This window comes from Podarcis melisellensis (assembly GCF_964234715.1).
Source record: "Podarcis melisellensis genome assembly, chromosome: 4".
Taxonomy (NCBI): domain Eukaryota; kingdom Metazoa; phylum Chordata; class Lepidosauria; order Squamata; family Lacertidae; genus Podarcis; species Podarcis melisellensis.
This window is the reverse complement of record NC_138531.1, coordinates 58,645,571-58,669,248: the sequence shown is the minus strand read 5'-3', so window position 1 is coordinate 58,669,248 and position 23,678 is coordinate 58,645,571. Positions and strand designations below refer to the sequence as shown.

At 38.6% G+C, this 23,678-nt stretch overlaps 1 protein-coding gene and 1 long non-coding RNA gene across 2 annotated transcripts in view; both read right to left on the bottom strand.

Moving 5' to 3' along the window:
- Positions 1–7,084: 7,084 nt before the first annotated feature.
- Positions 7,085–10,913, bottom strand: LOC309368660. The gene is made up of 2 exons (XR_014167844.1): positions 9,735–10,913; positions 7,085–9,673 (listed from the first exon to the last, which is right to left on the bottom strand). It is a non-coding gene; the product is annotated as an uncharacterized lncRNA (long non-coding RNA).
- A 3-nt stretch (positions 10,914–10,916) lies between these two features.
- Positions 10,917–23,678, bottom strand: part of NRIP1 (nuclear receptor interacting protein 1) — a 72,059-nt gene continuing 59,297 nt past the window's right edge. The window contains exon 3 of the mRNA XM_081908903.1: positions 10,917–15,889. Within this exon, the coding sequence (XP_081765029.1) occupies positions 12,028–15,537 (3,510 nt within the window). The 5' untranslated portion in view covers positions 15,538–15,889 and the 3' untranslated portion in view covers positions 10,917–12,027. The remainder of the gene's footprint in view (positions 15,890–23,678) is intronic.

Here is a 23,678-nt window from a genome sequence, read left to right as displayed (position 1 = left end):
GTTTTAACTAGCATAATGATATGAGATTGGGATACCTGGGTTTAAATTTATGCTGGCTCATGAATCTCATGGGGTTGTGTGGTCATGAGCAAAAACAGCATCACTCAATTGAAACTATCTTACAGATTTGTTGTTAGGAATTAATGGGTTAGAAATATATGATAGGTCCAGGGTCCCCTCCTCCTTTGCATCCGTTTGTTTTTCTCAAAACTATTCCATTTTCATAATTCAATTTGGCAGCATCCAGTTATATTTGCACAGGCAAATCCTTGTGTGAAGCATGCTATCAGCACAGTAAGGAATTACTTGCCTAAGGTAGCAGATAATATATTCCAATTAAAATACAGCTAGAGCCAAATTCTAAAGAAGAGCTGATACATCAAATCCTTTATTAGATTGAATGCTGAACCCTGAATTTATTACACTGCACAAATTCCTAGGGTGGAAAAGGGAAATGAAATATAACATTAATGGCTTTGTTGGGCATTAATAATATAATATATGTTTTTTCCCTAATGTTTCCAGTTAGGACAAAGTCTTATTATGTGCCATTTTAAAAGAAGCTTCAAAATGTTGCCAATGTGCTCTTTCACTTTTTTTAAACATAAAACCCACTAATGCTGTTTAAAATTGGTTCACGATATTTCCGCAGGAAAAATGTATTGTAAAGGTTACATATGATAAGAAACTGAGGTTTGCCACTGAAAGAACTCCAATGGCAAGTTCGCCCCTTCATAATATGTAGTATGACTCCATTGAGTTGTGTAGTTCTCTGGCAATGAAGCTTCGGATCATTGACTGCTACTGGTGCTTGCAGGAAAAAGTTAAAAATAGTCATGGCTGAACAGAAATTAGGGCCACATTCACACCATACGTTTAAAGCACTATGAGACCACTTCAAGCTGTCATGGACAAAGAATCCTGGGAGCTGCATTGTATTAAGGATGCTGAGAGTTGTTAAGACACCACCCTCACAGCGCTACAATTGCCAGTTTCCTGTGAAGAGGTATTGATTGTTAAAGCACTCTGAGAATTGTGGCTCAGTGAAGGGACCATATAACAGTGGTTCTAAAAGAATGACATTGGCTCCCATTTCTGAGCACAATTCAAACCGTTGATGCTAGCCTTTAAAGCCCTAAATGGCTTCGGCCCTGTACATCGTACAGCCCAGACACTAAGATCCAGCTCCAAGGGCATTCTGGTGGTTCCCTCACTGAGAGAAATGAAGCTACAGGCAACCAGGCAGAGGGCCTTCTCTATAGTTGCACCCACTCTGTGGAACACCTTCCCATCAGATATCAAAGAAATAAATAATTATATGACCTTCCATAGACATCTGAAGGCAGCCCTATTCAAGGAAGTTTGTAGTGTGTGACGTGTTGTGTTTTTACAATTTTTTGTTGGGAGCTGCCCAGAGTAGCTGGGGCAGCCCAGTCAGATGGGTAGCATATAAATATGTTGTTGTTGTTGTTATATTAGGGAATAGGGCTCTCCTCAGCACCCTTAAAAAACTACAACTCCCAGAATTCTTTGGTGGAAGCCTTACTGTTTAAGGCTGTTTAATACTGTTTAACTGCAACAGTAGCTAAACAATATGTGGGTGGATTTGCTGGTACGATGTCTTATTAACCATTCTTACTCTGCATAGTTATATAAGGTAAAGGTAAAGGTAAAGGTACCCCTGCCCGTACGGGCCAGTCTTGACAGACTCTGGGGTTGTGCGCCCATCTCACTTAAGAGGCCAGGGGCCAGCGCTGTCCGGAGACACTTCCGGGTCACATGGCCAGTGTGACATCGCTGCTCTGGCGAGCCAGAGCTGCACACGGAAACGCCGTTTACCTTCCCGCTGGTAAGCGGTCCCTATTTATCTACTTGCACCCGGAGGTGCTTTCGAACTGCTAGGTTGGCAGGCGCTGGGACCGAGCAGCGGGAGCGCACCCCGCAGCAGGGATTCGAACCGCCGACCTTTCGATCAGCAAGTCCTAGGTGCTGAGGCTTTAACCCACAGCGCCACCTGTGTCCCGCATAGTTATATAATAGCATGCAAAAACCATTTTTATTACTCTTCAACCATATTGTAGTTTATAAATAATTAAATGGGGTTTCACAATTGTCTGCACAATTTCCAATCTCAGTAGAGGTATGTCCACGAAATCCTGCTTCTAAGGGCATGCAAGCTCTACCTATATTTAGGTGACACTTTTCAAGAAAAAGTATCCAGTTATGTTTAATATGTTTACGGATGACTGCCAGACCATATGTGATTGTTTTGGAATCCCTGGTACAGGGATTACAGTAGAGCTTTTTTGAGACTTTAGCTTCACTTCCTCCAAATAAATCAACATTTCAAGGCTCTGGTCTATTCTACTGGGAACTGGATAAACGAAAATGACAAGGTCAGTAGATATTTTAAGCATACACATCTAATTATACGAAAAACAGTATTAATGAAGACTGAAAGCAAAATTTATAAATATATTTCCCTGGAGAATTGCACATGGAGAAACTAATCTAGAAAAATAATAAGCCAAATCACTTCATTTGATATGAACCAGGATGTGATGCTGACATAGAATCATAGAATTGTAGGGTTCGAAGGGACCTCAAGGGTCATTTAGACCAACCTGCTGCAAAGCAGGAATCAACTAGATCATGAATGATCCAAAGCACTTTCACATTCATCAGAACGTTGTTATTTTGGAGCTATTCAGTTGCTTAATGTGTGCTCCATTCATTTAGATGTGGATATTCTATTCACATGGCTTCATTACTTCTTCCAAGGAAACAGGAACAAATCCCATGCTGGGAGTCACTATTCACTGCAGAATGTACATAGAATTGGACTCACAGTATCTTGTAGCCTGCATAGCAGGCAGGCACTTGTGGCAGGGGTTTTTCCGTAGTAGCCCCACAACTATGGAACTCAGTTTCTTCTGAGATTAGGCAAGCTTAATTACTAGTGAAGGACTCGTGGCTTCAGGATCTGGTGATGATTGCAGATTTAGAGATCTAAATGTGGAGGGAGGGGTTTTTAATGGGGGGAGGTTTACAGGGAGGAGGGGAGACTTAACTCATCCCCTCCACAGCTGTAGCACCCTGAAATCACCCTTGTGATGCCAATTAGGCCTTCTTTTCAGCCTAATTTTCCCTGCAGGCCCCAGGGAAAAGCTTTTGTGTCTCCAGGCACCACATTGGTGACCCATGTGCTAGGCTATTGTTATTTCCTTCCCTTTTCTCATCCCTTCATCTTTCTTTGGTTTTTCTATTCCTGCTTTGCCAGAAGCAGAGATTTCTGAACTTGTTGATCTGCTATACAGTATTGGATTCGTAGGTATGTTTTTCTCTTTTTCAGACTTAATGCTAAAACACTAAGGATGCTTTTAAACTAGATGGGCTGGAGGAAATATCAGGAGGAGGTAATGTAAGACATGGCAATCAACCAACCAACCAGGCAGTCAATCAACTGACCATCTTAGCTGTGAGTCCTGAAGGACTTGCCCCCTGCCTTGCAGGCCTTTTCCCACCTGGCTTGGGGTGGCAGGGCTCTGACTGACTCCAGCTACAAAACCTGCACCTGTTGAAGAGGCCAGAGACCATCTTGGTTGTCTCTTAGTGCAGACCCAGGTCATCAAGCCTGAACTTCCACAGCCACTGCCCACCATGAACCTCCATTGGCAGGTTGGGCAGCAACAGCAGCAGGTATGTTCTGTGCTTATGATGATATGTTATTCTCTTCTTAATTATGCTGTTTTACATTTTATATCTGACATCATTGAGTAATGTTTTCTTTTGAAACATTTAAGATAATTTTTGCTGTTAACTTGGCTGTGTTAGATGTGGATTCTGTAGTTGACCTCCTTTGTAATGTTTTATTTTGAAATCTTTAAGATAATAGTTTAGTTTCCTGTTAATTATGCTGCTTTGAATGCATACTTTATAGTTAACTTTCTCCAGTAATGCTTTATTCTGGATTGTTTCATTGGATATTTAAATGTGTTGTAAAGCCCTTTGAGATATTTTTCTTAAAAATATAAAGTGGTATAGGAATGAAATAAATCACCACCACATTGCTTTATTATAGTTCTCATTCTTTATGCATATCAACACTTGATTCCTTTATAGTTTACTCTTAGTGTTTGGCTTGCATTGGAGTGCTTGGATTGAATTTCTTTTCTGTACTTCTGGAGTCATTTGGGCCACTAATTTTTATTATCTACGGTTTCTATATTATTTATCAATAAACTATTTAATTCATTTCAGTTATATATTTAGTCTATGGTCTTTCTGCTTTAATCTCTGGGGTGCAAATTTGAATGAAACTAGACCAATTATCTCCAGCTAAAATACCAGCATGCTTACAGAAATGGTTACACTTTACATTTGAGACATTATCACCTCACTCCACAACTCAAGATTTCTGTTTTTTGGGGGCTGGGAGGGGAATAGTTGTGGCTGGGTGCCTTTCACTTCAGTGGTTAAACCAAATCTACTCTGTTGTGTTACAATATATACCAATGAATTGTAACAGAACTCTTTACCGTTCAAAACACTGAAGTTGGTATCAGCTAATCAAAAACAAACACTGCCTTTGGCTATTTTATTAAGCTTTCCTTGTGAAATGTTACTCTAGCTAGCATGAGAGCTAAAGTTTACTCCATTTATTATAACATTCGTAGTAATACTGTGCAGTCAAGTGCAAATGATCTTCCGCCTTCTCAATTAACAGAGTATTAAGACTTCCCTGAAGAGCAATAAACTCCTTTAATATGACAGGGGTACAAGTTCATTTATGCGCTTTTTCCAAGGTGCATTTCCAAATCTGTGTGAAATTCCCTAAGCTCCTTATTGATTGTCAAGGCGAATCAAAGCAGCTATGTTTTCCTCCGTTGGTGTTTAAATCATATCCCATAGGAGATAAACTAGGAGGAACTTTGTAGATACACTTATTTAAAAATATTGTTGTTGCATCATTTCAGAAATGCTGTCTTGAGTGGCCTGTGAAGTAATATTCATGTATATCTGCTTCCCTAGCCACACATTTCTTCTCCTGTTCAGTATTTTACATAGCTACCCAACCAATGTGATGCGCCAAGAACAGAGTGTGCATGCTGGATCATCATATAAACAGATCACCATATAAATGGACCACATGGTCACTTAAAACTAAAGGCTGTTCACCTCATATTGCCCCTGGAACTATGTGCTCCAGCGAGGTGTCTGCTTAGGAGGGGAAGGGGAAGAAAATTGCTCACTTGCAGGCAGAAACACGTTCCAATTCAAGATTTCAGTAATATGATGTGCAGTGCTCCTATTCAGGGCTTCAGCGGGAGTGTTTCCCCAGAATTCTGCATTCCATTCACCCTCTTCCAGTTTTCCATTCTTGCCCACTTCTAGCAGTGAGCCAGTATTTCAAGGCCACTGAGCATACTCTGTTCTCATCGGACTGTTTTGGGTTTTTTCCCCAGCCAAAAAGGGTTTTTTCCTTGATTCCTTTCTTCTTTTTTTGGTTCTTGTGCAGACCTCAAGGTTTCCCCGAGTCTGCTGATGCCTCATTCTATTGTGTGGGTCATGCTGTTTTGGCTACGTAAGGATCAATATAAGAGTTGTCACAACTTGTGACAATGTATCTGTTTTTATTTTGCTTGAATTTATTTTTCTTTAACTTTTAATTTCAGAAACCTGGTTGTTATTAAAATGCAATTAAAATATTTAGGTGGGAAGAAAACACCCTTGAGCGTTTCGTATCAGTATATAGATTAGCCACAATTCAGTCTAGAATAAACCATGATTAAACCCCATTGATTTCCAAATCTGACTGAATTAAAATCACTGGTGTTTTTAAGTATAGGCAATGACCATTTTGTGTGTGTTCAGTATGTGCACAATCCAGAAGTAACGAGTGCAGAAAAGGCAAAAATGGTGTGTTGACAGGACCTAGCAATCCCACAAGCCTTTGCAAATTCAATCCCAGGAGGCCTTGCACCAACCTGTGAGGTCTATGCAGAAAAAGCGGTTTCAATGGTGTTCCCAATATACACATTTCGCTTAAATGCAGTGCCTCAGAACATAAACCCTGGGTTAATGGGGAGTTGCCTATATGCAAAATTTGTGGCAAACTGTATCTTTATATGCTGGTACAATTTTTTCTGAGAGCTGCTGTACAAGCGAATAGCTGAACTTGAGCCATGCATCTTGACCCCACTCTGGTAATCTACAGAATTATCAATGGTGGTGCATACCTTAAAGAAAGAACTGCACTGTAAATGGATACACTGTGTGTCTCTGCATTCAGAGACACACAACTTTACTCAGTTTTATTTTCATTCGGATAAAGCCTCCTGAGCCCAGAAACTGTTTTGTACAGCTCTGCTTCTCAAAATTGGGGTGCCTAGAATCTAGCTCAGTCAAACCATTTTATTTCAGTGATCACTTCTCTCTTTTTTTTTGCATTTGGTGGTTTTACAGAATAACTGCAAAAGTAGAATGCTGCAAAACAGAAGGAAAGCATCATCTTCTAGCCCCATATGATGATCACAAAGACTTGACCATATGCATAGCAATGGTCACCTGAAGAACAAATGACACCTCTGACATCTACTTTTGGTGGCTATGAAGCAGCAGCAGATAAGAGGTCCACTCCAAGTACTTTGAAGGGGAATCATGCTTGATTAGAGGGCAGGAGCTGAATTTGTTGCAAATGGTGGCACAATTCATCTTGCTCATACTAATACAACTGCACTCAGAAGCACAGACTAGTAAGATGAAGGTAGATTAGCTGGTTGATTGAATAATCATAGGACTAAAAGAACACAGGCCAAGCTCTTACTCTGGGTGGACTCCATGGGATTACATGGAATAAATTAGACTGCTTGTGAGTTCCTGATCTAGGAGGAATGGGATGCGGTATGGATTGTATGTATAGCCTATACCTGGGACTTATGCATGTGGCTACCACAAATATGCACAGCTGTAACTGAATAGAAATCGCTGATCTTCAAGCAAACACACACCATCAGGGGAACTTTTGAGCAAGCATTGTTAGCCTACTTACTGCCTGGACAATAGATAGATTAGAACTTCAAAGTCAATGCATTTTTGTCATTTATTCAAATTTTCTGTAGGAAGTAAACACTGAAAGAATTAAAAAAAAAACCTCACACTGCAGTATGTACAGTTTTGTGACATCACATGAATAAATCATTTCCTAATAAAAATGAGAACAGTTAAATTAGTGAAATTCCACAACGAAAAGATTGCATAAACCCCAGAATTCTTGTGTGTGGTAACGAAACCAGTATTGCACATCTAGCAATACCAGAATAGAATTGCAGTGGTTTGAAATGGAATAACAAAACGTTAATGTTTGCTGTTGGGGGTGGGGAGGTGCTCTTTACGTTTTAAAAAAATGAAAAGGAAAAAAAGATTGACTTTCCCCCCAGACCCTTTCATTTGAAGCACATTCTTTCACAAAGCTAAAATACCACAGCAGAAGTCATGTCCAGAAACAGAATACAATTGTGTTTGATAAACATCTGGTTTGACTTAAGACATATTTGCCATTGCAGAGATGCATAGGGTCTCCCATGCATTTTTCATGCAGCAGGTAATTACAATATTAAATAAAACATTTTCTATACATTCTTCCAGACTTGCAACTGTATACATACATGCAAAAAATTTTAAACCTATGTGATCATATTTACATTTAATATATGGAATATACATAACAAAAAGATTAAAATGTTTTTTCCTTTGCATTAGATAGAATACAAAATATGTATTTTTTCATTAAAGAAACCACTATTTACATCACTTTTTTAAAAATCAATTTCAACATGTATGTGTAACAAGTCTATATATTTACATATGTATACATATACATATATATAAAATATAACTTACCAGTTTACTCAACTAAAATGCAGCAGAGATAAACTGGCAACATTTTGTTGTCATTAATGACTGCTCTATCACATTTCACTGATGTTTTGCTGGGGGAAACTTAAATCATTCATTTCAAAAAAATGTAAATTAAGCACTTTATAATCTATTTTTTAAAAATATATAGCTTAAGAAGTAAATACATGGCTGATTTCCCTTTCAAACTGTTGTGTTCTATCTTCAGAGATGAACTGCTCTTACAGAAATGGGTTTTCAAGGTAATCCTAAACATGCTCAGAGGTTTTACTGAATTCCATCAGATTTTTCAGGTAAGCAGGCATAGGATTCCAAATGTGCCACCCAATCCTACCCATGTCTATTTAGATGCAAGACCCACTGTGCTCAATTGGGTTTACTTCTAAGTGAGGAAAGGATTGCTGCTTTAAGTCATTTTCTCTAGTAAAATATAGTGCCCATGTTTTTCTGAAGTTCTAATTTGTGTTTGCCTTTACAGAATGAAACGAGAGAAATGTTCCGACACAGGTCCATATTTTTCCTCTTTCATACTATGTGGGAAGACAGCGAATTATTTTTTCTTCTGTCCTTATGATGAAACTCTTAATTTCATTCATCCTTTCAACTGTACCAATACAGGTCTCTAGTTGCAACTACAAAGTTGCAGGTCCATGAATTTAAATCTGCCTCCACTCATGTAAAATGGGAGCTGGGCCTCCACTTTGAACGAAAAAGGGGTTAGTGGTTGAGAAACCCAGAACTCCCCCCCCCCCGGTCCCTTTAGTTTTTCCTCTTCTTCCTCTTCCAGGTAGACTGATGGATTAAAGTCCTGCTGAAAGAAGCCTTTGGAGAACAGCAAGGGACTAAGTGTAGGTGTACCTGCATGTTGCCATCAATCCCCTATTTTACCCACAATTGGGGCAGATCAAAGTCTCAGGTTTAAGCACATAGCTATGCATCATAGTGTATAAATTGATCCTGTGTCACATATTACACTGATGTATACCTGGCAGGTGTGTGCTTTGTATTCAGAACTATGTAACATGGTTACAAGCAAAGCATGGTCTTGCCCCACCTTGTTTCCTAAATTACATTTTACTGGTTAAGGCAGGTAATTACATATCTAAAATCTTTTTGAAATAATGTGTTCTACCCCGTTATTGAGATTTGTGGTGTCAATGAAATACATTACTGAGATGAAATGTACCAACTGAACTGCTGTCATTATAAGGTTCACTGTGGGGAAAATTAATCTGCAATGTGTATTTGTCTATAAATACAGGTAAGCTGAGCTCTTAAAATATTTGTGCAAATAACTCCCAAGAGGAATATGTAAACTGTTAACTATCAGAATTGTCATCTCTAGCATCTGTGATGAAAAGCCCACCATCCACTAGAGTATTTTCCTAATTCAGAATATAGAAATGCAGTGTCTATGATTATCCTAAGATAGTATAAGACAAAGGCAACTTATGGCCCACCAGATGTTGTCCCAACAGCATGGCGAATAGTCAGGGGCGACAGGATCTGTAGTCCAATAACTCCTGGAGGGCCACAGGTTGTCAGTCCCTGATATAAGCTAACAGTTGTTTGTCATGAAATTAAAGTACACCTGAAGGCGCCATTGGCAACAAGAACAGAATGACTAAATGATGGGATACAACAGAGCTTCAGCCAATTTTTTCATGCCAATTTGCACTGGAATTTTCCTATAAATTTGTATTTCCTCCAGGGCTATGAATCTACTTGGTCTGTCATTCACAATCTCTCTCTCTCTCTCTCTCTCTCTCTCTCTCTCTCTCTCTCTCTCACACACACACACACACACACACACACACAATTTTTAAAATATTAGTATTAATTATATAATGTAAATAATAATAATAAAGCTGTGATACTCTGTAGACTAACAGCTGGAACAAATATTTCTAATGCATTTCTCTACCAGGGCAAAGAGAAAAGGTGTTCAGCGACAAAATAAAGAAGTTTGAATTATATAGCTTTACAACTGATGCTGAGCTTATGATGGAAGGTAAAACAAGATCTGGTTGAAAATATTTATCTTCTTGTATGTAAAAGCTTTATCCAGCCAGCAGTAATATATATGCTTTCACCATAGTTAAAATCACTCATTGAGTTGAGATGCGCTGAACTCATCTGATTTTTTCCCCCTAGGACATTGATAAAAAAAATCCCCTCAAAATCAATGGAAGACTTCAACACATTTGAACTGTGCTGCAATAAACTTTTTAGCTCAGAAGAATGTAATTTTTAAAAACATATAGTAAATTATACAGAAAAGTGAAGTAATCAAAACCCAACTTAACAAACAGTGCAATTCTATACATGCCACTTAGAAGTAGGTACCACAGAAATCAAGGGGACTTATTCCCATGTGTGTATAAGGGTTTTTGGGGGGCAGGGGCTTGGGCCCATTAGCCAAATTAGGCTTTGCAGCCATACCCACTCATCAACATGGCTCATGGGTGGGGTAATCCTGTTCTACAATCCTAGTGTATAGGATCACAGCTTAACTGATCTTCTGAGTTATACTGCTACATGTTTCAAAGCACTGCAGTAGACACAGGTTTTACTGAAACTAAAATTCAGTACAAACTCAAAATATCCTACTTAGGTAAATTTTGTCTAAGAAGTTGGAGAGCGATAAACAGAACTTTTAAAAACTGCCATTCCATTCTTTCAATTTACAATACTTCATCTCCCTTAATTCTGGTTTATTAAATATTAATTAATTTACCACAAACAATCTTTTCACTGACCGCTAATATCAATACATATGCCACCTTCTTACCAAAAAGCCTTCAAAACATGTCAGCATTTTCAATACTTCAGTAGTGCTCATACTGTAAAGCAAGACTGAGCTGATGGAAAATGATTCCAACGTGATGCGTTACCTATTCTTTTTTCTGTCTTAAACAAAATGCAACATTGATTCTGGAAAATCCAAAGTTCACTAATGTGTTCCTTCACCAAGCATAAATGGGGAGAAAATGAAAGTGGGTTTTATATTTATTTCAGCTGAGTGTCTAGGGAAGGCATTCTCCAAATGCAACTAGAGAAAATACATAAGATATTTCTTGTGGTTCTCCCAGATATTAAAATGCAATCAAAAGCCATTAGGAAGCACCCAAAGGTTTAATTTCTATACATTTCTCCAGTTAACACTTGAGGATGATTACTAATATGCTAGAGTAGACTAATGCCTTGGTCTTGGTGTTCCATTTATACAAAAAAAGGGGTTCTTCACATTTCATACATGTATGAAAACACAAAGTTTTACTGCCCCAGTGCTTAAGAGTTTCAAAAAGGAAAATATATCATGCGACAGGATGAAATGCTGCAAAACACTCTGCCAGCAGTGTCAGCTTTATGCATTGCATGTGTAGTACTAGTAGTTCCAAATAAGTACCTTTTTGTAATACATAACCCAGAATAATTGCTGCTACCTCTGTATTTTCCCCCTACACTGGCTCAGATATTTGTAAATAATTCCACCCATGTGGTTCAGCTTTCTGCCATGTTTTTAACTGGGACCTGCTGGTGAAGGGAAGGGAATAAATCCTGAGGCGCCAAGCAAAAACTTTTATATATAACCAGGCCTTTAGCTATCGGTGGCCTTTTGGAATTGGGATGTCTTTTAGTTTGTAAGTTGCTTTGGGTTGCCCTAGGCAAGATAAAGCGACAGACCAAATTCAAGAAATAATAATAAAAAGTAATAATAATTTTTAAAAATAAGAATAAATCATGACATCCAAGGTCCACAGGAAGATCATCTGCCATCATTTGTATGATTTGGAAACATATCAGGAAGCTGAACCCCATGGTTTTAAACCTTTGCACAAACACCAGCAGTCAGTTTTCTTATGAATTTTGATGTAACTAACAACTTGTGATGATAGGTGCCTGGTGACAAATTTCCTGTAAAGCAAAAATAAAAATAAAAAATTGCTACATGTATTTTAAATATCAGCAGAAAAATTCATCAAACAAAACCATGTTTCAGTTATACCATGCTTTTCTCAAATCATGCTAGATTTATACAACACTTTTTTTTTTTAAAAAAAGCAAAGATTTAAACCTGACTGTAAACACTTCTAATATGATTATAATTTACTCTGGTTCTTTTTTAATTGTTAATACTTTGTCTAAGAGTCCGTATACATTTCCATTCACATTGTGTTGAAGGGACACTTTATTACTTGAATGACTACTGTAAGTATTTCTTACATTATGAAATGGCATTTTACATTCTGCAACAGGCGATAACTCTTTCTTAAATGTGACAACAGATGAATGTTCTGTAAATGACGTATCACTCCAAACATCTTTGCCATGTGCTTCCTGAATATTAATGGAATTCCCACCTTTCTGTAACATGTAATATAATATAGGATTAGTTTTGGTCAGTCTTGGGGAATCTCGCTCATGTTCATTTTTGTCCGTATCTGTGATGACCCATTTTATAGGCCCCCTTTCTCTAGGTACATGGCAAACACTAAACTGGTCACATTCAGGTTTTGATGAAACCGTGCCTCCCAAATGTTCAGTGAAGGGAGAACTGGCAGGACTCCTCATTGCAACTGAATACTGAAATGTTCGGTGATCCAAACAATTGGTTTGCTGTCCAGGATTCCCCATTAGCGTATGTACTGAAGGGACACTGAAGTCAGTTTTGCTGTTATTTGTGAGGTTATTTTTTGTTCCTTTCTTTTTGCCATCAGTTACTGCTGAATTATTCCTATGCTGAGGCACGTCTTTTTCACAATTTTCTGACAGAAGCAGTTGTTTCAACACGTTAAATCCTTTGCTTTCTCTAGACCAACTCCTATTTTCACTTTCATTATTTGAACAGTGACCTGAAGGGTATTTTAATTCAACATCAGTTCTGCTAAATTTCAATTCTTTCTGGCTGAGTCCAGGACCATACAAGGCATCTGCAGAAGACTTATGATTGTTTGCAGCATCAGATATGTTACCTTTGTTACCTTTTAGCAATTTCAAATGACCTTCTGAAGGTTCAGGATGCAGCTTCCTCTTCTTTGGGACTGTGCTGGGGCTTTTTGATTCCACAAAAGTCTGTTCCGCATTTCTGTGGCTCCTGTCCAGTTCATCTGCAGAATAGCTATCTTGACTCTGCCTCAGCAATCGACTTAGTAGGCCATTCTTTGAAAAAGAAAAACCTTGAGGTGAGAGAGGGTTGGGTTTAAATTCCTCTGATGCTGGAGAAGTAGCTGAATGTCTCTCTAATGAATGAGTTATTCCATGATATTTCTTGCTAACACTTTCCCTTACTTGCTGTGCATTTGGATTCTGAAGGGCATTTGATTCCTCAGAAGGTTCAGCTTTTATTTTTACAGTCAATATTTGTTCATTCAAAGCCTTTTCTGTCGGGTCTTGTAAACTCTCTTCTTTTGAATGCATCCTCTCCTTTGTTTCAGTCATACCTTTGTTGGAGGTTCCCAGAAGCAGTTGGAGGACAGTGCGTCTTTCAAGTAGATTCTGGATTTCTGAACTGGGAAATCTTTGTTCAGCTGGTAGAGGCTGACTACTGACAATTTTGTTTTCTTCAAGTGCACCTGATGCATTAGTAATCAGGGAGCTATTTAATCCATCTATCAATCCAACTGGTTTCTCTGGGTTTAGAGTCATCCTTTGTTTGCCTGTCTGCCTTTGCTCATCTATTGACATGGAAGACTGCATCCCACATTGAGCTAAGTTTTGCAAAAGTTTACTTGCACTAAAAGATGGATTTGTTTGTACAGTTTCATTTCTGCTCTGTTTAGTTCCTTGAATTTCTTTGTGTACTGTAAGATCTATCAAGTGTTTAGAAGCTGGATTAATTAGTCTTTCAGGCTGTATGATGCAAGTGTATGGTGGTGAATTATGTTTGACCAATAAAGGAGAATGGTGTGAAAGGTTGATGGGGGAATCCGCTTGTGTAGAATTTAGCAGAGGAGGAGTGTTTATTGGAGTAATTTGATTTGTACTAGAGCAATCTGTCATAGGAGTTCTGTTACCCATTGCTAAATTAAATTTTGTCACATCAGCTGAAACTAATGCACTCTCAGTTTCTGTGATTTTCTCAACATTGTCTTCATTTTTATGGCCAAGTAATAACTGAAGCAAAGTTACTTTCTGATGTGGATTGAGTTTTGCATTTTTAGAGGGGCTTTTCTCTTCTACATTTTCTAGACAAGGAACTTTTGAATCCCAGTTGTGAAGTATGGATTGGGTTAAATTGTCTAGAGAAGCTGGCTGCGCAGAATCTGGTTTATTTGTTTTCTGTTTGAAAGATAAGTCTATGGGAAGACAATTAGAATGAGAACTTTCATCATCACTGCTGTCATCTTCTGTAAAACTTGGATTGTTGTCAGAATACTCATCAACCGTAGTTGGTGTACTACTCTCCTCAAAAATACTGGACCTTTCATTCTGTTCATATCCTTTAGTCTGCTTAGTAGCACTGTGATTTTTAAGGAGATGTAAAAGTAAACTACTGTTGGTAGGTGGTTTCATATGATTTTTTTCCATTGTTGTTTTGTAGCCTATGCTTTTAGGAGATGAATGAATTACCCCCATAGGACTCTGAAAATGTGTCATATTGCTTTTGTTGGTTATTGATTTGGTTGAAGATCTTACCTGACCATTAGGATGGCTTTCAATTCCTTTTGACAGTTTGAAATGGCCAACATCTTTTGGAACACTTTCTTTTAATCTTGCCATAGCAGCAAGTCTCTCACTTGCAATTTGACTTGCATTTTGTGCTTTTAGAGCATGTTCTCTGGAGTACTGCTGCAAGTGCGCTTCACTTGAAAGAAGCAAGGCTAGCTGACTACAAGCCACACTGGGTTTAGGAGACGTAGCAGGACTAGACCTTTTTTCCACCATGCTTGCAACAGCTTGTAATCTTGCAGCACAAGACAACGACTCACTCATCACCTTGGAACCACTTTGTCCTGTATGCGAAGATTCTATAAACCGATCTTTAACCAGATTAGCTGTTAGCTCAGGCAGACCAGTCTCCAGCTTTTCATCTTTTGCTTTGCTCTTCTTCAGGAGAGTCTTCAAGTGACTGGATGCAACACCATAGCACCTTAAGTCTTTCTCAACTTGTAGAGAATCGTGGCTAAGGGAATACCCTTGCTCCTTGAGGCTCTGCCTAATCTGTTGTGACAAAGCAACGCTCTGCAGCCTAGAGCTGAATGACTGAAGCAAAGAGGCCAGTAATGTGCTATCCTGTTTGCCTTTAGGCACATTTTCAACCATGCCAGCTAACAAAGCTTCTTTTTTCCCATTTAAATCCACAATAGAATCAGACAAGCGTCTTCTCTTTGCCGCATTCCAGTCTTCAGAAGACTGCAATAGCCTTGCCTTTTTGTGATGCAGCATGCCAGAACCTTGATATGTGTGTGTGTTAGCAACTGAACCATCTCTCTGACAGCTGGGAGATGTATTTCCAGAAACCCTGAAGTTCTGATCTTCTGCACCAGGCCCAACAGGCTTTTTGTCAACCGCAGAACCCGAACCTCCTGCTGCTTGATGCATTAGTAATCCCTCTAGGTAAGTTAGAACAACGGAATCCTGGTGCATCTCAGAGACAAGCTCTTCTCCATGAGTCATGTTCAATACAAGTATCCACAAAGGCTTCCTTTTTATTCACTTTAAGGACTAACTTGTTATTGGTGAACTGAGATTCAGATTAATAAGCAAGTCTACTGTTGCCTACAAAATGTGATGCAGAACAGGTGCAGTAGTCCTTGATTGATTCTCTCATTAAGTTTTTGTGGAAAACTAAAAGTTCCATTTTTATGCATCTCTGCTGCGGTATGCACATGCATTTATGAAGGTGATCCAGATTAGCTTATTTAAAACATGGTTCCAGAGGAAACATATTCATATTCTTCTAGTAGATTTCTGTAGCTGAGGTTTTCTTTTTTCAGTCTTTGCTCATCATATTGTACATGCTTAATTCCTATAAAGAAAAAAAGAAGAAAAAATCAGCAAAAGCATTTTGAAGGTACCGAAATTGTATTCAAGCAAAACAGAAGCGCATCACACAGCTGTGCAGTCTTTTGATTAGGTAATTCTTCCTGAACAAACCAGCACCTTGCACTTTCGTTTCCCTATAAAGTGTTGCTTGAAAGCCCCTCCTCACACAAATGATAGATTACAGCAGGCATAGGCAAACTCGGCCCTCCAGATGTTTTGAGACTACAATTCCCATCCTCCCTGACCACTGGTCCTGTTAGCTATGGATGATGGGAGTTGTAGCTCCAAAACATCTGGAGGGCCAAGTCTGCCTATGATTGGATTACAGTTAATAGAATGTCCCAATACAAGCACTGAAAAGAATGGGGGAGGGCACAATGGGCTGCACAGAGTTAGGGACAAACTGAAGCACCTTGGCTGTCCTGTCCCCTGCCCAAACCTGAAGCCATGGAATGACGGCAGAAACTGGAAAGCAAGCACTTGATGTTGGGGTCTGCCTTCCTTAACAAATACGTGATTCAGATAGTTTACTGTGATACTGCTCATCATCATCATCTCAGAAAGAGGGACACCCCCCTCTCTTTGGTATTCACTACTGTACATTGTATTGTGTGTCACCATTTGAAAATGATCATGAAAGAGAAGAAAACTGAGGCTTTTATGGAGTCAGCAAACTGCTAAATGTACCCAGTCTTCCAGAATAACAGGCTAAAGATATATCGGCATGATAGAACAGCAAAGGATTTGGGCCACAGTCTAGAAAGGCTACTTTCCACCTATGACTATGTGCAGGTTTTAATAACCTTTTTTGTACAGCCAATCAATTGGCTAGATTTATATGGAAAGGTGGGCTGCCTCTCCAGCCAAGTGAGTGGGCACATAAAAAAAACCAAAACTGACTGCTAACTTTGTTCCTCTGGACTTTTATGTGCAAATAAAGTTTTTTTAAAAGGGAAATGGTAAGCATTAAAAAAATCAAGATAAATATTTATTTCCTAACTTAAAAATGATGTAATATCTTTTCCATTTTTTATAAAGTTTAAAACAAGTCTATTAACAAATCTCAGGCATAAGAGCCAGTGCCTAATGAATGAAGCATTAATCTAAAGAGCATGAGAATCAGCTAAAAATCAAAGAAAATAAACATCAAAATTAGTGTCAGTTATACAAGACCCACCCTATACCTGTGACACTGAATTATTTAACCGCTTTTAATAATAATAATAATAATAATAATAATAATAATGCTTTTATTATTTATAATTTTAACGTTTTTCATCTTTGTTGGAAGCCGCCCAGAGTGGCTGGGGAACAAATAATAAATTATTATTATTATTATTATTATTATTATTATTATTATTATTATTATTATAACATTGTTGTACTGTGAACTGAAACCAGCTGGTGAAGGGTGGGTGTTAATAATAAATAATATACAAACTCTGATAACAAAAAATACCGCCTCCAGGGCAACTAAACTCTGGATACAAAGATATGAATGAAATATTTATGAAATAATTAGAATCCAGCTATTTGAGTATAAACAAATGTGTAGCAATGTATCATCAAACTGCCTTTGATCTTTGACTCTTTGCATTATCTGCCACTTTTATGTCAACTTCTAGTTACTCTGTTTAAGGCTCTCCTACCTTCACCTGCCCCAATTCTCCTTCTCAGGGCCCATTTTGATTTCTGCCTTCTGTAGTCCCCACCATAGTCAACACCAGCTGCTCCCTCTGCCTCAAACAGATGGCGGGTCAGTCCAGATGTGATACCAAAGCATGATTTGGAACAAGCCCTGTGTTCATGTGCTGCTTTCCCCTCACATTTAGTAAGAATAGAATAAAGCTTAAAAATATGTTCTTTAGCTTTCAGAAATGAGGTGGCTAGTTCCAAGTCCTATTTTTAAAAAATTAGTAACAAAAACTCATTAAACCTACTTTTGTAGAGTTACTAGATTTTAATATGGAGAAATGTCATTGTTCTACAAAATAAATTTGTCACTGAATGTCTCTAAGTACTCCGAAAGTGATTCATGTGTTATGAAGTGAGGCTGGTATGTGTGCGTAACTGTTCACACAAATGATTTGCTTGCGTGATGCGTATTCATAAAGGAGGTGACTCATGAAAGACATGGTGGGAACTTCCATGAGCAGAGAAAGTGAGTATGTCAGCTTTTTAGAAGTTACACTTCAAATACTGGCTTGTGGAAACAAGGAGTTATATCTTTCCTCTCCCCAAATCTGTTCCAGGGAGGTCTCCAATGCATTGGAGCAGACTTTGAAGGGTACAGAAGGGGCTGTAGGGGAAAAGAGAGCAAGAAGGTCTGCTAGGCAAGTGAAGGTACGATGTGTGAGCGGAACAGCTTCTGCACATAGTCAAGCTGTTTCAAAACGAAGGAAATTATAAGGACATGTTTCTACAGAATTCTTTTATGAGTTAAGAGTTCTACTAAACAGTGAAAACCTTACCAATATTATACTAAATCCACTACAAAAATTGCCATACGAGTTAGTGATTTGTATGTGCGGTCTACTATTTTATGTTTGCTAACATGTCAAAAAAAGGGGGGGATCAGTGATGGAGATCTGAATTCAGGACATCAAGAATTCATGGTAGTCTTGCAGCAGTTTCTCTGACCTCGTGTGGAGGATTTTTCATTAGTATGTTTTGATAAACATCACAATCTTACAAGTTTTATTTATATCTCTCTTATGTATTATGCCATTAGAACAGCATAATTACCAGTCAACAACTAATATTTGGAAATTTGAAAGTGCTGAGATGATATGGTCCTAGAATATACAACTGTGGTAACACTACTGTCCTTGGAACAGTAAATAACTTCCACAGTATTTTCACACACCCCTTTGCCACCACAATATAGGTATCCTTGATGCATATCTGGTTCTCGATCAAGTGATCTTGAGATCTCATCCTCTGGGTTAGAAGAGCGGGCTGAACCTAGGGCAGATAAACCCTTCTGCCCTCTTTTTTAATTGGGAGAGGACTAGGTTGCATAAGCACTATTTTTCTCACGTATCTCTGTATTGGGGGCAGTAATGCAGTACAGGAAGAAAAAGGTTATTTAGCTTAAACATTCACTCCAAGGACACACACTCTTAAGTAATTTATCAAATTTATGTTGATAAAATGTCAGCAATTTTGAGCAAAAGACATGATAGATAATCAGAAAGTTGTGGCCATAGCTCTTAGTAGAATGTTTAATATATGTCTTCATGAATGCTACGGAAAGAAAGTAATTGCAAAATAGCAAGAAAGGGCTATTTATCTTTGCTACTTGTTCTATTAATGATAGTTTTTGAAATGAATCTTACTACCTAAGTAGTGGAAATCAATACTGACACATCTGCAAATATCAGGTTTCCCATTCAAATCATTCTCCCAAGAATAAACATTGTACTCAGTATGAGAACTTCACAACCAATTAATTTGCAGCTTACATGACTAATAATAGTGTTATTAATTGGGGAGGGTGCAGACTCCCCATAATCCTGACTTTAGTAAAAGGCAGATTTTAGCCAGTATTTGGAATATGGAGGGAAGATGCTAGGCCAGGGAAAAATACAGGCTGAACCAGTCGTCCTGTTCAGAAAATGGTTGCTAGCGATGCCCTTAAGAGACCCAAGTACTGGGCCATTAAGAAGAACTGACCATGCAGATGCTGTCCTCCCTGCCAACAAAGAAGTGGACAGCAACAGAAGAACTGAGAGAGGGAGATTTCCAGTGGTAACGGGGTATGATGTCACCACAGGAAAAAAGGTATCCTTTTAAAACAGGTTTTGCAGCAGGTGTTTTGGGGAAGAAGAATGAGAGGCACTGGTTGGAGGAAGCTGCACGCAGAGCCTGGAGAGCCTGGTCCCCTTCTGCTTTGGACCCAAACATGCCAAAGCTATGAGAGAAGCAACGAGAGACCCTCTTGCAGTGTGTTGTTCTGCACTTCCTCCACCAAAACTCAGGTTATAAATGTGTGTGCAAAGTAAACCACATTTCATAAAGACAGGGCAGTTTCTGCTGCACCTCATTCCCAAGGAACACAAATCCTTGTTAGGGGCCCAAGACCCCTGGAATCTTGTTACCGCTCAGCAGAGATTGGGGTGGCCTGTAACACTAGGAATAAAATGGGAAATTGTTTTTAACCGTATTTCCTTTCATAACATGCTTAAATCAGACGTAGCTTAGGACTGCACATTCTAGCCAAAACCAACATTCAAAACATGGTATGTGGATTTAGGCTAATTTAACTTGCCGTAACAACTGCTTTCTGCTGTTCAAGGCTGTTATGGTTCCCATATTTTGCACTTCAATGGAAGCAACTGGTGGGGGCGAGAATAGTAGCCAAGTGTTAAGTGTCACAGGGAATGATGTGAGGAACACATTACAGAGAGTTTATATGTGTACATATGAGGGAGAAAAACACTGTGTGAATTATTGAGAAATTAGCAGCCTGCTCTTCATATTAGGAAAATGTGACTATAAGATTAAGATTATGATTTAACGTTAGTATCAGTATAACATTCAACTTTCAACTTTAAGTCATCTCTATTCTTAATTATTTAATTATAATTGCATTATAATGTGTTGCATATGAGGCCTTCTTAGAAGTTGATCCCTTGCCTATGGAATGGGAGGCCTGCCTGGCGCTGACATTAACATCTTTTCAGCAACAGACAAAGCTTTTTCTGTTTTTCTAGGTATTTGGTTGTTAACATCTTTTGTGTTTGGGGGGACATTTTAGCTGGTTTGAAAAGTGAAGCTTTACTAAAACATACACAATTCATGACACCATAGAAATCTGTTTTGAAATATTGATGGAAAACATCTAGTTATTAAAATGGACCACTTTAAATTATATATGAATCAAAATTAATATTTTTTTAAAATTAGGAAATGTATTTTGACATTATTGTGTTTCAGTACATTCCAAAATCTCAGTCGATGCTTGAACAAAGTTAATTACATGATCATTTAACTTCAGTACTAAATTATTAATAGAAGAGTAAAAATGTAGATAAGAATACATAAATAAATGTATCAAACTCAGTTATAAAAATGAATTTGAGAGCTGGAGAAGACTTGATCACAAAGTATATGCGTGCACACACACACCCATTATTGACAAATAATGCACATTTTGGAAAATATTCTAAATCACTATAAATAATTGTACTTTTCTTTAAAATATTTTATGATTACTGGAAAAAGAACAAAATTAATAACTGTTTTGAACTTTTAAATCCTATTGAACAATTATTAAAGTTGCAGTAAAATCCTATGGTTTGTTTACTGCTAAAATAGATTTGACATATGCATGGTACAAGTTCAAGGTCACTGATCAGGAAATAAGATTACAAATAGGACTGATGTAACAGCTGGCTTCTGATCAAAGCTTCAGGGATTTTAATACACTTACCAGAAAATACACTGCATTTCCTTATAAAGTGTAGTTTTTAAGGTATTATAAACAAATCCATGTATTTATTTTCTGTAGCACAGCATTCAAAACACAACATCAAACCCAGAGAAAACTAGTCTATGTTAATGAAAGAAGTGTTATTTTCTGTCACAAGCTATTGTCTGAATAAGGTAGGTAATCTATTGATTCCTTCCAACCAACCTACAGTTCTATTGTTAATCCAAAGCAGCCTGTGCATAAGTGCAAAGCAGTTTTGTGTGACCACAGGATGCTACATGCCTATTATGACACAGCTCAGTGTTGAATAGGTTCCCCACACCTTTTAAAACAAAGATCTTTGACATGGTTTGTATGGGTCCAATGGTATCATTGAGATCTTCCCCTGGTGCCTATGAAGCCTCTGAGTTTTTGCACCAACTACCCCATGATGATGGGGTGGTTATATTCTCCCCCACTTCCCCCAAAAAAGGAGGTTTGAAGAGTGACATTGTTTCCAATTTCTTCTTTCAGATCTTTGGGCTAAAATCAACAAGTCTCACTAGACGCAGTGTTTCTCAACCTGTGGGTCCCCAGATGTTGTTGGACCACAGCTCCCATAATTCCTAGCCAGCATGACCAGTGGTCAGGGATGATGGAAGTTGTAGTCCAACTACATTTGGGGACCCACAGGTTGAGAACCGCTGCGCTAGAGGAATGGATTCCTCCCCATCTCCTTATGCAACCTCTACACCCCTCCCCAAATTTGTTCTGGAGGGTCAGAAGAAAGCCCAGAGCAGGGTGCAGGGCAGGAGAGGGCAGACTGTTCCATCTGGCAAGAAGAAATTCTTGCTCTGACAGATGGACGGAGTATAAATAATAAATTATTATTATTATTATTATTATTATTATTATTATTATTATTATATAACAATTGCCTTGGCACAAGGCTGAATTCCATCTTGTGTGTTTTGTCAAGGCTAAAAATATTAGTGGCCCTATTATGTTTTGGAACAAGTTTCAGGAGAAATATATATAAAATTTTAATACAATTTATCTGCACTGCTGTTATATGATAATTCTCATGCCATGTAGCATTATCTATTTGTACAAATATCCTGTGTTATTGTTCTCTCAACCAGGGACAATAAAAATAATCAGAGGCTTTGGGCGCTTTTGGGGAGATAGAAGGTTACAGTAAGGAAGATGGGAATGGTCACTGTGAGAGCCATTTTCCATTCACAATATGTTGGATACAGCCCTATATTTGCTTAATGGACAAAAAAATAAGCGAAAGGATGGGGAATCAAAGTATCTTAGGCACAAATGCTACAAGCAGATATATGCTGGATACAAGTCAACTTCAAACCTAACCAGGAGGTTGTTGTAAACCAAGATTGCTCATCACAACACAATGTAACTTGGATACTGTAAAAGTGAAGCTAAGCTTTGCCAAAGTCTAGATCCACATTAGACCAATGCTTTGCTCTGACCCAATCACATAGCACTAGACTACAAGTGTCTATCCTGTTCCAGTCCAAGGGTCACACTCACCAATTATTCTGTAATAATTGTCTTTCAAATTGTGAGCTCTGGTTTGGGGAATCCATTTTTTTTTTTTAAAAACTAACTTAAACATATCATGTAACTGATGATACTGTAACCAAGCAGTAACTTGGCTCCTTAAGTCTTCCATTGGGTTCAGTCTGGGTTCCCTCCCTGTAAGGCCCAACCATTCCCTATAGGCCACCCATTGTGTATCCATATTACCGTATTTTTCGCCCCATAGGACGCACTTTTTCCCCTCCAAAAATGAAGGGAAATGTGTGTGCGTCTATGGCGCAAATGCAGGCTTTCGCTGAAGCCTGGAGAGCGAGAGGCATCGGTGCGCACCGACCCCTCTCGCTCTCCAGGCTTCAGGAAGCTATCCGCAAGCCTTGCAAGCCCGGCGGGAGTTCCCATGGGCTCACAAGGCTTGCGGGCAGAAACCTGCAGCCCCGACGAGTGTCCGCAAGCCTTGCGTGCAGGGCGGGAGGTCCCGCCGAGTGCGCGAGGCTTGGGGCGGCAGCCTGTCGCCTGAAGCCCGGGGAGCCCTCTGGAGGGCTCCCTGTGCTTTGGGCGAGTGTCCGCAAGACTATCCCAGTGTAGCTGGAAAAAACAGCACAACTGTTTTTTCCAACTACACTGGGATAGGTATCATTTATTTTAAAATATTTATAGGCCACTTTTTCTGAGTCAAACTATCAAGAAAGCTTAATGTAATAACAATTTAAAATTACAGCTTCCACAATAAAACGATGGAATAAGAAATACAAATGCAATTTCTACAAATCGCCCATAACATCAATAAAACAGCAAT